The sequence below is a fragment of the Hyperoodon ampullatus genome (assembly GCF_949752795.1).
Source record: "Hyperoodon ampullatus genome assembly, chromosome: 4".
Classification (NCBI taxonomy): domain Eukaryota; kingdom Metazoa; phylum Chordata; class Mammalia; order Artiodactyla; family Ziphiidae; genus Hyperoodon; species Hyperoodon ampullatus.
Genome location: NC_136917.1, coordinates 141,406,307 through 141,421,130, shown reverse-complemented (window position 1 = coordinate 141,421,130; position 14,824 = coordinate 141,406,307). Strand labels below are relative to the sequence as shown.

The 14,824-nt window shown below is 37.7% G+C and overlaps 1 protein-coding gene across 3 annotated transcripts in view; it reads right to left on the bottom strand.

Moving 5' to 3' along the window:
* Positions 1–1,031: 1,031 nt before the first annotated feature.
* The window catches only part of OXCT1 (3-oxoacid CoA-transferase 1), a gene marked incomplete at its 5' end in the record, with an annotated part of 135,116 nt that continues 121,323 nt past the window's right edge, over positions 1,032–14,824 (bottom strand). For all 3 annotated transcript variants that reach the window (XM_079703433.1, XM_079703435.1, XM_079703434.1), the window contains 3 exons: positions 1,032–1,084; positions 6,962–7,063; positions 12,829–12,909. In XM_079703433.1, the coding sequence (XP_079559559.1) occupies positions 1,043–1,084; positions 6,962–7,063; positions 12,829–12,909 (225 nt within the window). In that variant the 3' untranslated portion in view covers positions 1,032–1,042. The remainder of the gene's footprint in view (positions 1,085–6,961; positions 7,064–12,828; positions 12,910–14,824) is intronic.

Genomic DNA, 14,824 nt, shown 5'->3' with positions numbered 1-14,824 from the left:
CTGAGCAGAAAAAAGAGGCCCTGAAAAGAAAGGATTTTTTTAACTCTGCTGTCACTGTTATTATGGGTTCATGATGAATTACCGCACAGCCCCTTTTGGCCTAAGAGGTGGTATTGTATAGTAAGCCCACAGTAACACAGAGAAAGACTCTTAATGGTCCCTTTGGATACACACGAATACTGTACTGTTTGAAAATGAGAAAAATGACTAGGTCAGTTAGGCTTATAGCCCTCTTGCTAAAAGCAACTTTAATCTTTGGAAAAGTACAGATGGTTATTTGGTTTGTTTATAAAGGCAACTTCTTGGTTGGATGTCAGCACCAATAGACCCCATACCCTTCTGTCTCTCCCACAAACCAGGTTACTTCTCCCACACAGAGATGTTCCTGTTTGCCTTCTTGGGCATCTACTTAGTTACAAAAAGTGGGGGGGGTTAGGAGGGGTGGGAGAAGGGATGCTCTAGGGACACAAGATGTAATCACAAAATCAGAGGCTCCAAAAAAAAAAAAGACAGAGGAGGCCGAAGGAAAATCATAACCCTTAAGACAGCATTTCTCCTGATTAAAATTCACACAAATGTTATCTTTCAGGACTAGTACGACGCTCCCCTGGGTATACTCTGGGTGGAGTTCATTTTCTCCCTCATTCTTTTTTTTCTACGTGTCATGATTTAGTTAGGAGGGAAAGTACATCAATGAAACTCTTCCTAAGTAAGGGCCCATCTTGGTACAAACTGCACACAATTTAATGTACATACCACAGAAGATGAAGATAAACCCAATGTGAGCACCAACTGTAAATATGACCTTCTCAGCACTTATAAAGCAAATATCATAATTTTTTTCTTTTTGTTTTTCATTAAAATGTCACAGTACGCTTGAGAGAACAAAGTCTACATGGCTGTATAAAGCATTAAGATGGTAGAAAACTAGTCAAAAACTGCTTGTTAGATATACAGTTATGATTACTGATGTCCTTTTAGTAAAATCCTATGTGGTTAAAATGAAAAACACACAGCTTGGGACAAAAGTCTACTCCACATTTCAAGTTGCGATCTGCTGCATTGGTATGAGTTTTGGTGAAACCTGGTAAAAGAAAGAGAAAAAAATAACCAACTTATGAAAAAACCTCATGGTATAAACATCTCTCCTTTGAATTTCCAAACCTGAGTGATGTAGGCAACAAGCAGCCTTGTCAGGAACCTCACCTGGAGTTTGCTCGTTATTTTCCATTCTGAACCACTGAGAAGAAGAACACCTTTTCCATTTACATTTTGTGTATTTAGTAGTTCTCAACCTTCTTGCATTATAGCTCTTAAATTAAGGATCATTTAGACTTGCAACTAGGAGGAGGTGGGGGAAGAGCCACGGGAGACAAATAAAGGGTCTAGAAAACCAAACTCTCTACTGAATGGACCACTGAGCTCTGGGATTGATGAAACAGAGACACAGAGCAAGGCACAAGTTTCAAAATCCTCAAAATAGGTCCAGTCAATTCACAATTTTGTTAAGAGATACTTAATGTAGTCTTTGGATGACAAACTTTTATCAGAAATTTCATAATCAGAGTGGAAATGATATAAAGGCAGTAAAAAAAAGATACCAAGTTATTACAAAAAGGAGGTAACAGCATTAAAAATATTAAATATTAACTATAATTATGTTCAATGTACAAAATAGCAAATGTATTCCTAGGAGTCTTGAAGCAGAGAAATATGAGGACAGATCTACATTTAATGGTAAAGGTGGTGGAAGAAGAAACCTAAATATAAGTAGTCTGGCTTAATTTTGACAGATTTTTCAAGGCATAATGGCAGGTACAGATTTCTTCATTTAATCTGGCAAATATCCATTGAGTCTGAGTAACAGGCCCCATGGACAGCACAGTAAGGAATACTAAAATTTAGGTGATTTTTGAGACCTTCAAGGATGTGGCAATTGAAGTGGGTCTAATTTGCCTTCCAGAATAAACACTTAATATTTTTTTAAATGAATGAATGAGTGACTGGATTAAATAAGCTTCAAAGAACTAGAAGAAAGGTTTCTAATAGAGGTTAAGTCAGTATTAAGAATAGAAGAAGGCAATCATTTGGCTTTGATGAAGTTAAATATTTCTAGTTCATTTGTAAATTGTTTATAAAATCTTCACAGTGTCGAGAGTTAATGCCCCCTTCTCCATTTTTCTACCTAAAGAATGACATGTCCAGAATAAAAAGGATAGGAATGGCTTGGTACATATCCACATCTTAGGATAAATGAGAGCTCATTCAGACTTGCCAGCTCTGAGAACAGATATATCATAATAGACAAAGTAATAGACATTAATAGACAAAAGTCACAGCCCACATTTGCAGAGATATTCAACTCTACTGAAAAGAATAAAGATATATGGGCTCTGAGTATTTAGAAAGTGTGTCTCACATACTATCGATTTTCTTTTTTTAAACAACAGAGCATCTGTGGAAATAATTTAATGAAATAAAACTCTTTTTTGACAACAGATCATTTCCTAATAGGTGCTTTATGGCATTACCTTTAAAAGGAAACTGGACACCTTGATTTTTTAAACTAAACATCTGATCCTTCTCCTTGTCATGTTGGCCCTATTTTCAGCTCTTAGTATCATTTATATCGTCAGTGTGGAACTTGACTTTTATCAGAAAAGAAAATGAACCTTTATGTAGACTGACTTGGCCTGTCTATTTTTGTACAGAAAAACATCTACTGAACCTCCATTTTTCATCTGTTCTCTCACAGTCTCATCAACATTGTAAGTCCATGTAAGCTGAAGCAGATTATCCTGCCAAAGTGATCTACAGGCTATGCACAGGACTATATGATTTAAATGCATAAGATAAGCTAATGAGTTGTCTTCCCAGTCCATTGAAATCCAAAGAGTATACTGTTTAATTCTGGTATAATGCCAGTTCATAATAGATATTGAGAGTACAAATTTATTCGACTTGGCAAAGAATGCTCGCAGCTGGCTTCTTTCAGATTCCATTGCAAACATATAAACAGGCAGGATTCTTATTTGATTTTTTGCCACTGGTGGTTTAGGTGTATTCCTACCTAGAGAACAAGACCAAGGCCCCTAGGAGGAGGAACTATACCAATTTGTTCTATTTTACTCACATTTCATAGCTCAATGTGGGACATACACTTGGTGTTTAATAAATAATCATGGATGACTAATAACCTCTGGAAGTTTATTCTACCACATGATGTTAAACTATGGATTCAATTTATTTAAAAATTTTTAAGTTAAAAAAGAAACAAATATTCTAGTTTTAAAAGGGCCACAGACATATATAGTAAAGAAAAACTTATGTAACACAAGCATGCATCAGAAAAGAAAGAAATGAATAACCAATTGAAAAAGATACTTTGGAGATAATTGAATTTAAGTGGTGGAATGTCACCTTTCTTTTTTCTTTCTATTTGACCCATCAAATAGCTGGCAGTAACACACTAAGTGATGCAAGTATAGCCCAAAAAATTTAAAGAAATTTAACATTTTCATTAACTTGTCACAGCTATAATATGAGGAACTGTGCAGTATCACTTTGACTCTTTGAAAATGAATTATTACTGGATATTTATTTGAGAGACAGAATTTTTTCAAAATGTGGGTGCCCTGGGAAAAAAATAAACCAAAGGACTCCTTAGTTATAAAAATGTTGGGAGCTAGTAGCATTAAAGAACAGAAAAGCATTTCTGCACAGCATCACAATCAAGCATTTGTAGAGGGTGAACATGTGTGTATGGCTCTACCAGCAACAGTGCTGGGGTGGAGCATTTATTCCCACTTCTCACATTCCCTTCCATGTGGAGGGACACCTGTTAGTGTAATACTCTGGCCTCAAGTGTGTCCCTTAATGGCTCAACTAAATGATGATTTGGGCAGAGGAACTGGGGTATGTGAAACTCAGCCCAACTCTTCTTCCTCAACGGGATCAGCCTTCTGTAGGCAGCACGTGGTCTATTTTGCTCTCAGTCACATGGAAAGAAGCTCAGCAGTAAAGACTCGCCCTTGTGTAGAAGGCCTATGATTTTCCACGGCTGCCTATAACTGGGAGCTGAAGTCTCCCCCACTTCAGGGGTTCATATCTGGGAAGGCTTTTGTGGCTGTACACCAAAGCCCCATCCTTCATTCTAGGCTTTATAATGATGATGTTTTTAACCTCTACTTGCCCAGCTCCCTTATCTCTCTCAATAGATTCGTAACTCAATCCCCAAGAAATATAGAGGGAAGTCCCTTTCTTTATAACAACTGCATTTTGAAGGAGAGTGATAGTATGGAACAAGATCTCTGTCCATTATGGGTTGGCTTCTCTTTCTGTGAACTACTCCTGACCAGAATTTTATTTTAGAAGTGTGATGAAGGTTCCAGAAATATAGTCAATATCTGCATTTTTTTTTTTTTTTTTTACAAAATTTCCACAGCTTCCTTTGGAGTTCTAGATATAACATGACCCTTAAGAGAGTTTCCTCCTAATTGAAAAGAAAAGTCTTTTCAACTGGCACTATGGTTACTATGAATTTTTTAAGAAGCTATTTCAGGTGATACCTAAGGGACACATTTTCCTTTCACATTTTTTGTTGTTTTTGTTAATTGCACTGTGGCACACAGGAAAGTCTTAGTGAATCTTTTTTTTTTTTTAATGCCCAAATAGTTCATTATAACTATTATTTTTAATACCCTGAAACCACAATTTTGTTATGCCCTGTTATCTGATGCTGTCATATCTTGTCTTTTTCTTTGAAATTCTCAGGATTTTCTCAATCAGCTTATATCCACATTCTGTATCCTTTGCCCATTCACTTGCCCATATTCTTAGGTATAGAGGACCTTTACCAACACATTTTCACAATTACTTTGACCTAGGTTTTTACTTTTTTTTCTTTATGCAACAACATGTCTGTTTAACTGTTATGCAACAACCTGTCTAACTATCCTCTTCTAGAATGTTCACTTCTTGGTATACAGTGAAGGCTGAGAAACAGAAATCCTTTCTCAAACAGAAACCTTGAGCAAGTTGTAATGTAGTCAGATATAGAGTAAAATGCTACCTATGCAGTAATAACCATATGAGATATCTTCTGAATTATGACATGGAATACCTCTGAATTATCAAATAAAGAGATGTTATCCCAATGTACTTTTATTATTAAATGTATCTTACTGATAACCCAGCTATTAGGCAAAACATCTTATTAATTAGAACACTCCAGACCCTAGCCTTACAAAGATTTTGATACATGTGACTTCATCTGTCAGGGTCTAAAGAGATGCCATTGATCATCAGATCCTCAAAATCCAGTTCTTCTGTCAAGATGGTTTAGCTGATACTACACCTTTTCAGGGCAACACTGACATAAAAATTAACATTTCATTTCAACAGCCTAATTTGTAGGAAACAAGATTACATGTCAATGTCAAAAGAGAAGGAGGGGTGGTACTGTGATAAGAGGGGCCATAGAGATATTTTTCAATGTATCAAGACATGGAAACTAGCACTTTAAGAAAAAGCAAAAACAGTAAAAATACATCTTTTTCATTCCTGATTTACCTACGTGACTAAAAAAAAAAAAACCTGATAACAATGACGATCTATTTTGCAATTCCCTTTTGCAGCAGAGACTTGAACATTCTATAGATCTCAAAAATGCTATCTGCTGAAGAAGAGACTAACTCATCCACATAAGGAAAAAATATGAATAATAGCTAATTAAGTAAGAAGAACTGTTTGCTTTTATCACTGGAGTAAGGAATTCTAAACAGTTAAACTATAAACAAATCCCATTTTTTACCCCCTGGGGTCATTGAAAAGTTAATTAAAGATGAGCTTTTCATGTAAGGTATTGTTGGAAAGCTTCTTTTTTTCCAAAGGGAAATTCAAAAAAAGGTTAATAGACAAAGACCTTCATATAATACCAGAAACAGTTACATGTGGATAATGAATTATGCAGCAAAATTGTTTTTACAGACATTTGTTACGCACTGACAGGTACCAGCCAAGCATGTAGTACCTAAGGAAGAAATGTATGAAATACATGCATGATTTATCAAGTAAGTTTTATTAAATTACCTTCTCCAGGATGGGTAGCTGCAATATTTCTTCTCATTATAAATATTTCATTTTAACACATAGAGCTGTTCTTAAAAAGTTATGTGAGAAGCAAAGTCTATTTCTTCATTTTCTCAGACACATTTCGACTTTACATTTGATTAACTTCAAATGGACTGAGCTGTCCTCTCGACCCCCATTAGGTAGGTGACTGGTGATTCATAAAAAAGCACTTATATTAAAGGGCAATTATTTATATTACAGTATTATTCTCTTAGTTTTAAAAAGGGATTTGGAGATTTCTTAAGTGGATACTCCCCTGATGTTCTTATGTGCTTTGTAAGTCAGAGTTTTAATGCACTAAGTTTTTCTTCAAATACAGAGAACACCTATTTTGTGACTATAAATCTGGTGGTGTCAAAAGCTCGACATTCTAATATCTCCAAGGGATGGGATAATCAGGCAAAGAAGTTAATCAAAGAGAAAGTCATAAGCCACAGATGGGTTTAAAAATAAGGAAGTACCATTTCTCTGAGTGTGGCTCGCATTTTTTAGTTAATTAAGTTTGGTCACGGCTGATACGTAACCCAAGAACAGAGGATTGCAAGGGACTTGACAGAAAGTACCTTCAAATTCAAGCTCAACCTGCTGTTTCCAGCAGCTCCTGGTGTTTCCTCCCCCTTCTGACTCCTGAGCCAAACCCTGGCCCATGAGCCAGAGCCTGTTCCTTTTGCCACCTGCTCTCAGCGGAGGCACCCTTCCTTCCACTCCTGTTCTCTGCTAAGGTCAACTCCAAAAATGATCGCAAATTAATGGTTCATGTGCATAAACACACATTAATCAAGCTCAGGATATAGGACAAGTGGCTGGATTTGTTCACAGAAACACTTACTGCAAAATCGCACCCAGTGCTCTTTTTTATGTCATCCACTGTCAGGCCTTCCCAGAGTTCAATCAGAGTCAGGCCTTTCTTGTTGTCCACATCAAATACAGCCTGTAGAAGTCAAGAAAATGACAATGACAACTTCTATTACGATAATTATTTTACAGCACAAAACAGAAATAACCTCTCAAGTTCTTTAAGGAGAGAAAAGACTCAGGATAAAAGACTGAAAATCAGCAATGAAAAAATGTCAACCGTAACTGCTATATTTTGGTGAGAATAAATGCCAACTCCCTAACTGGCAGTTAGTTGGGGAGCTCTGCTGATGCCAGAAAATAAATGAGTGTTGACTATTGATGGCATTTGCTACTATTATAACCAGGTTTTTTTAAACTTTCTTTTTGTTAGATCTAACACTTTGGGTCAAAATTTCAATTTGATGTTTAATAATGATTTGAAGAAATAAAAGAATGAAGAAAAGCAGGGAGGGAGGAGATATTTGGAAGGTGAAAGCACAGGGATGATGGGGGGAAAGCTGATCAATGCTTCTGGGTAAACTACAGAAAACAAAAGAAGGTGCTCTGAAGTAGCTAGGAGTAATTATAAAGGGATAGCTGCCCCTGAAAGACCACCCCCATCCCCAGGTAAATATTAAAGCTTTCCCTTTAAGTCCTATGAAAACACATAGATCCAAGAGTAGAGCATGAGAATCTCTCTCTAGTATGGAAATCAAATGAAGATGCTTATGTTTAGGACAGCATGAGAAGGCTTACCTCACCCAAAATATTGCATTACAACATTCTGGTTGGTAACACTAGGTGACGGTAGTGCCAACTGGTATAGCTTGACCCAAGCAACCTGTCGTGTCTGATATAGAACGCACGTGGTCACACTCGGTAATATGACAACTTGAGTGGAAGGGACCAACAAAATCATGTAATATAACCTCCCACCCAAGAATTCTTTAAAACATTCTTCTGAGATGGTCGCTGGGGCTCTGTTTAGAAACTTCCAGTGGTAGGAGGCTCACTGGCTCAAGGCAGATTGCCTGTTGATAGGAAGCTCCAACTGCAAGAGCCAAAACTGCTTCCCTATGACTTTCACTCACGGGCTCTACAGTAAGTTGTCCTCCCATGCAACAGGCACTGTTCCCTCTTTCAGTGGTCATGGTTAGTCTTCCTCAGACTTAAATATTATTCTTTCCAGATTGCTCCTCTCCTCTGGGTTTACCTTAAATTCAACTATTATTTTCAGGCTTAGAATCTTTATTTTCAGCTAGCTTGTAAGTCAAACCCTAAACTGTCATTTTTAAACACACTCCTAGTTAGGAGGCTATTAAGAAGACACAGCAGTGTGTACTTCAATATAAAATTTAAAAAAATTTAAATAAAAATAAAAAAGAAGACACAGCAACATGCAGAGGAAAGAACCCTGGCTTTCAAGGTGGAGTGGAATTCCAGCTCTGCCAACACTAGCTATGCAATCTTTGGTGAACCTGTCTTCACATGTGTAGATGGATATGAAACAAACCTACTTCCCAAGATTTTTATACAGGACAAATATAATAACAAACCTACTCTGAGCAGCTGGTCTCATGCCTGGGACATACAGCAAGGGCACCATAGAGGCATATGCTTTTCCTTAACAGCTTAACTTACTGTCACTTGTGCATGAACCCAAATCAAAGCCCCCAAATGCTTATTTGTATGCAGTTAATTGATATTTCTCCTCAGGACGAAAACATCAAGGGGACCAGTGATACTTGCCTTCTCTGTTTGATGAATTCATAGATAACCTGGATGATTTTACTGGAAAAGATTATTTACATTTAGGAGGAAATATTTCAGCAAACTTCTTTTTTGTTTGCACATTTTTATGTTCCTAAAGAAACGTTTTTTAGCAGAAATGTATTTTGACGGGGAAAAAAATGATCATCTAGGAATATCCGTATGCTTCAGTAGGTTATTCAATTCCCAAATGACAATTACAAATTTTTTTTAATTGGACACTTTTCCTTTGCAGAAAGTGTGTCTGGAGCATCATTCATACTGATTTTCTTTCCCCTGTATTATGAACAACTACAAATTTATCAAAATGGAACAAATAAGAGAAAAAGAGCCTTTGGGGTGTGTTATTAAGAACAGGCAGGAAAAGGATTTGGGGAGAAGACAACTTTGGTATCATGAATATAAGACTTCAGTGACTGAGAAGATAAAATCTATGGCAAATTACTTACTGCTTTTAAAAACCTTTAATTAACACCTTTATCAATCCCTAATTAGCTCTCAAGGTCAAGGTCCCTAATTTCCTCTCAAGGAAAACTAAGCACCTATGATTTTTAAAAATGGGAAATTTACTTTTGAAATATTTAGGAAGATTTCCATTTAGTGGTATAAAGTGTAAACAAAAACTTGATAAAAATGGACACTAAAACCTAAAAGCTACAATCAATTGTTCAACTGCCAAGAATAATATTTCGACTACTCTGTTTCACAGATGATAATTTTATTATTTTTTCACCACCATAACAGGCTGCATTACGGATAAAGCAGTTAGTCACAGCCCAAGTGCTGGTGAGGAAGGCCTCTTTCATCACATCATTCTAGCAACATGAAACCAAGAAATCAGGGTCATAACATCTCCAAAGCCTCTTTCAAATGGCAGGCAACTAATGGAATTTTCCTTAAGAGCTGAAAATGGAATTCTAGTCCCATATCACTCTGGCAGAGTGTCCAGAGTCAATGCCCTTAATGGCACTGCAAAATTTATTAAACACCTACTGTATACAGCACAGGGGTAAACGCACCACTCCTTTCCCTGGGGCACTCGAAGTTCCATATGTAGCTGCCTTTCACTTTACTCCTTTTTGCTACACAACACCATCTGCCGTTAAGCCTCCAATTATCCCCGTCTGCTAATGAGTTCACATATCTGATCCAGTGATGACTTCTCTGAGCTCCAGGTGCCCGTGGATGTTCCAGATGTTAACTTACTCCGGAATATCAAATTGAGTGTGTTCAAATGGCACCTATTCTTTTCCTGCCTCCCCTTGCTCCTCCCTTTCTCTTCCTACAGACCCAGGATTCATTAAGGATATAACAGGTCGACCACGCCTCTAGCCAGAAAATTCAGGAATCATCTCTGCCTTAGCAACCGCGTCCCATTCATCATCGAGTTAGGTTGAGTCCATCTCCTAAATCTCTTTGAAATCTCTCTTTCTGTCTTGTGGTTAAGGACCTTGATATTTCTGGCCAAGATAACTGAAGGAGTCTCATCTCTTCTCCCCATACTCTACATAAAAGCCACAGGGCTCTCTGTAAAATGCAGATCTAATCAATGGTGTCCCCAACTATTAAAAATCATTGAAGGGCTCCCAAGTGCCTTCCAGATAAAACCCGAATTTCTTAACAAGACATTCACATTCCTTTATAATTTGGTCCCTTACTGGCTTTTCACCTTCAGCCTTCAGAATCTCTGGCCATGCCCTCACTCCACATTACCCCACTCACAGGTCCTTGAGTAAACTCTGTTTTCTTAATTCCTCCAGGACCCTGCCAATGTTTCTTCCCTTTGCCTAGAAGGGCCTCTTTGGTCTTATTCTCACTTATAAAACTACTTATCTTTCAAGACTCCTCACTCAATCTATTAATTTTCTCATTGAGAAACGTACAGTATTTATTCAACAGGCTTTCACTGTGTATGGGTCAAGCATTATCCTAAGTGTTGGACAAATAGTGATGAGTGAGACAGGCAGAGAGCTCAAAGGTTATTTCAATACAGTGATCAGTGCTGAGTTAGGGTAAGTACTAAGACTCACGGAAGCACCCAGAAGACTTGGGGAGGGATAGGGAAGACTTGCCAGAGAAGAAATTATATAGCTGAGACATAAAAGATGAACAGGAATTAGCCAGATGGTTGGGGTGGGGAGAGCATGCCAGGGAGAGAGACAGGATGTGCCAAGTCCCAGAGGAGCATGGCGGGGGTGGGGGCAGGGGATGCAACACAGTGAACAACATTCAGCATGGCTGAAGTAGGGAGAATGTTAAGGCAAAATGAGAGACGCTGAGACTGGAGGAGAAAAGATACAGACTGGGAAATAGTTAATATTTGACACCACTCTCCCCAGGCTGTTAAGCAGCCTTCCTCTATGTTCTCAACTCAGCATTTGGCATGTCTCTCTCTCATGGACTTTATCACATGTGTTACTCTAATACAGGCTGGTACTGTTGCTGTCTACTCTCCTTGAATGTGCTCCTTGGGGGCAAAGACTGTCCTCCTTTCTGTATCCACTGTTGGCAATAGTCAGCTTCAGAGAAGGAGCTCAAAAATGCTTATTAAATGGATAAATGTATGAAACAACAATGTGGATGGAAAGGGTAGAAGATTTTTTTAAATGGCAGTAAAGTTATGTATGAGTAATGTCATGAGAAAATGTAGGTATTAGATGGTAAGTGCCAAAATGAAAGGTGGACCACTCTGAAGATGAAGTTGTGAGTGCTAAGCTATCTGAAGCCTCTTCATGATGAAGATGGAAATTGCATTAGACTTAAAGGATGGATAGGATTTGGACAAGTAGAGTTGAGTGGGAGTTGTTGCATGTAGAAGCACTAAACTGGTAAGAACAAGGTCAGGGCATATGTGGAGTGGGGATGTAGGGAGAGTGCTTACCTGGGGGAAGAGGAAGATCGTGGGTAAAATGTTGCTGGAATTATCCTTAGAAGCTGTACCACCTTACTTTATTAAAGAAAACAGGATCAAGGACTGTCTTGTCTTTGATTTCAAAGTAATGGATTCTTTTCAACAAGTCCTGTCCATGGTTTTGGAGGGGTTTACGAAATGATAAGACTCAAGGAATAAATGGTGAGATAAAATATTCTGCACTTTTATCCACTTTTTCTTCTCTACACTTCATCTTTATGGATTCCACATAAACAACCCTAGAGGAAGGCACCATTTAGGAAAGAACTCTCCTTAAAATGTGGCTTCTGAAAAGTATTATGAGCCTTCTAACCTACTTCAAAAGGATGCTTTAGGGTGCTTCATACCATACCCGAATGAGGGTTCTAAACCAGATTAATGCCAAAGGAGCAGCATCATTAAGAGAAAACAAAGAAACAAACGCTGATGTAGAGAATTCTGTTTTGTGGTTCATCAGATACTGAATAAAGAAAATGACACCCTTCTAGCTCACTTATGAGAACTATGTCATTCCAACATCTTAGGTTCAAATCTGGGTCAGAAAGGTGACTGTAGCAACCACCAGTGATGTTTCTCTCTGATCTGAGCAGTTTCAGTTGTACCACTAACCAATATTTTCTATTTGGGAAGATAAAATCTAGAGGTGCACTAAAATGGCTGGTGTGTTCTAAAGTCTGCTTCATAAAAGAGGGCTGAAAGCATGCAAGAACCAAAGAATAGATTTCTTGGTTCACTGTGGGGCCTGTATTGCAATTTGCACCTAAATGATTAAAACCTAATTTTTACTGAGTTTCCTAAAATGAGATCCAACAATTTGTACTTGTGATTTGGGAAAGCAAGAAGAAAGATAGTCTTAACTTTGTATATATCATCCATTTTAATAGTCCAAGTATAAGGATCAATACAACTTTTATTATATCACACTGTCAAAGTTACTAAGGACAGTAGTTCAATTCTGTATGCATATGCATATTTCCAGAGAATTTCACATTAAGAATTCTACATCTAGAAACATTGAATTGATGAATCTTCCTATTCGGTCTACCCACGGATTAAATTAATCCTATGACTACCAATGTAACACACTTTTAGAAGGTAACAAAAAAATTCTAAAATGTTTATAAAAAAAAAAAAAGGTGGTAGACATTTAGAGGAAATAAAAGAGAAAGGCACTTTACCTTTTCAGTAATGATGCGGTTGACACATTGTTTTCCTGTCAGTGGTAATGTACATTTCTCCATGATTTTATGTGCATTTCCCTGTTTGAAAAAAGAAACATTAAAAAGAGTAGTTAGGAACCAAATCTTACTTAGAATTGGTGTAACACAGGACAAACAGGAACTGTCAGAGAAATCGTCTCCTAAGTACAGTCTGTTTGAAATCTTTGCCCAGTCATGCTTTTACTTTCTTTCTGGAGGCAGCTTGTGTCCCTAAGATAATTTAGGAAGAGTGCCAAATGAATAGCCAAAGGCATAACTGATTTAGTTGGGAAACATCCTGCCGCAGATGTGACCCCTCAAGCCTCATCCCTTAGATCATATGATGGAGAAATTTCACTTCTAGCATCCTGCTAATTTTTCTCTTCCGGGGGATGGTCTCCTTGACAAACAACCTAGTATTTACCAAGGGTAGAAAGCATACACAGAATGCAAATGCATAATATACCTTTTTTAAAAAGTTTTAATTTTATTTGTTAAAAACAACATATTCACAGAAAACAGCAGTTTTTGCCTCCCTTCTGTATGCTTAGACCTGCTCTGAACAGAAATCAAAATTCAATTTTTTTAGCATTTACTTATGTACTATTTTGCGGTTTTTTTTTTTTTTTTTTTTTTTTTTTTTTTTTTTGCGGTACGTGGGCCTCTCACTGCTGTGGCCTCTCCCGTTGCGGAGCACAGGCTTCGGACACGCAGGCTCAGCGGCCATGGCCCACGGGCCCAGCCGCTCCGCGGCATGTGGGATCTTCCCGGACCGGGGCACAAACCCGTGTCCCCTGAATCGGCAGGCGGACTCTCAACCACTGCGCCACCAGAGAAGCCCTTATGTACTATTTTACATTTTCTTTCTACCTCTGCATTAAAATTTTTTTTTAATTTTATAAAAAATTTTACTTTATTTTCCATTATGGTTTATTACTGTATATTGAAATATAGTTCCCTGTGCTATACAATAGGACCTTGTTGTTTATCCACCCTATATAAAATAGTTTGCATCTGCTAGTCCCAAACTCCCAATCCAACCCTCCCCTGCCCACCCCCCTTGGCAACCACAAGTCTGTTCTCTATGTCTGTGAGTCTGCTTCTGTTTTATAGATACGTTCATTTATGTCATACTTTAGATTCCATACATAAGTGATATTATATGGTATTTGTCTTTCTCTTTCTGACTTACTTCACTTAGTATCATAATCTCTAGGTCCATCCATGTAGCTACAAATGGCATTATTTCATTCTTTTTATGGCTGAGTAATATTCCTGTGTGTGTGTGTGTGTGTGTGTGTGTGTGTATACCCCACATCTTCCTTATCCATTCATACACACCCACACCCACATCATCTTTATCGATTCATCTGTTGATGGACATATAGGTTGCTTCCATGTCTTGGCTATTGTAAACAGTGCTGCTATGAACATAGGTGTACATGTATCTTTCGAATTAGTTTTGTCTGGATATATGCCCAGGAGTGGGACTGCTGAATCATATGGCGACTCTACTTTTAGTTTTTTGAGGAACCTTCATACTGTTCTCCATAGTGGCTGAACCAATTTACACCAACAGTGTAGGAGGGTTTCCTTTTCTCCACACCATCTCCAGCATTTGATGGCCATTCTGATTGGTGTGAAGTGATATCTCATTGCAGTTTTGATCTGCATTTCTGTAATAATTAGCAATGTTGAGCATCTTTTCATGTGCCTATTGGTCATCTGAATGTCTTCTTTGGAAAAATGTCTATTTAGGTCTTCTGCCCATTTATTGACTGGGTTGTTTATTTTTTTGTTATTGAGTTGTATGAGCTGTTTGTATATTTTGGAAATTAAACCCTTGTTGGTCTTATTGTTTGTAAATATTTTCCCCCAGCCTGAAGATTGTCTTTTCATTCTGTTTAAGGTTTCCTTTGCTGTACAAAAGCTTATAAGTTTGATCAGGTCCCATTTGTTTATTTTTGCTTTATTT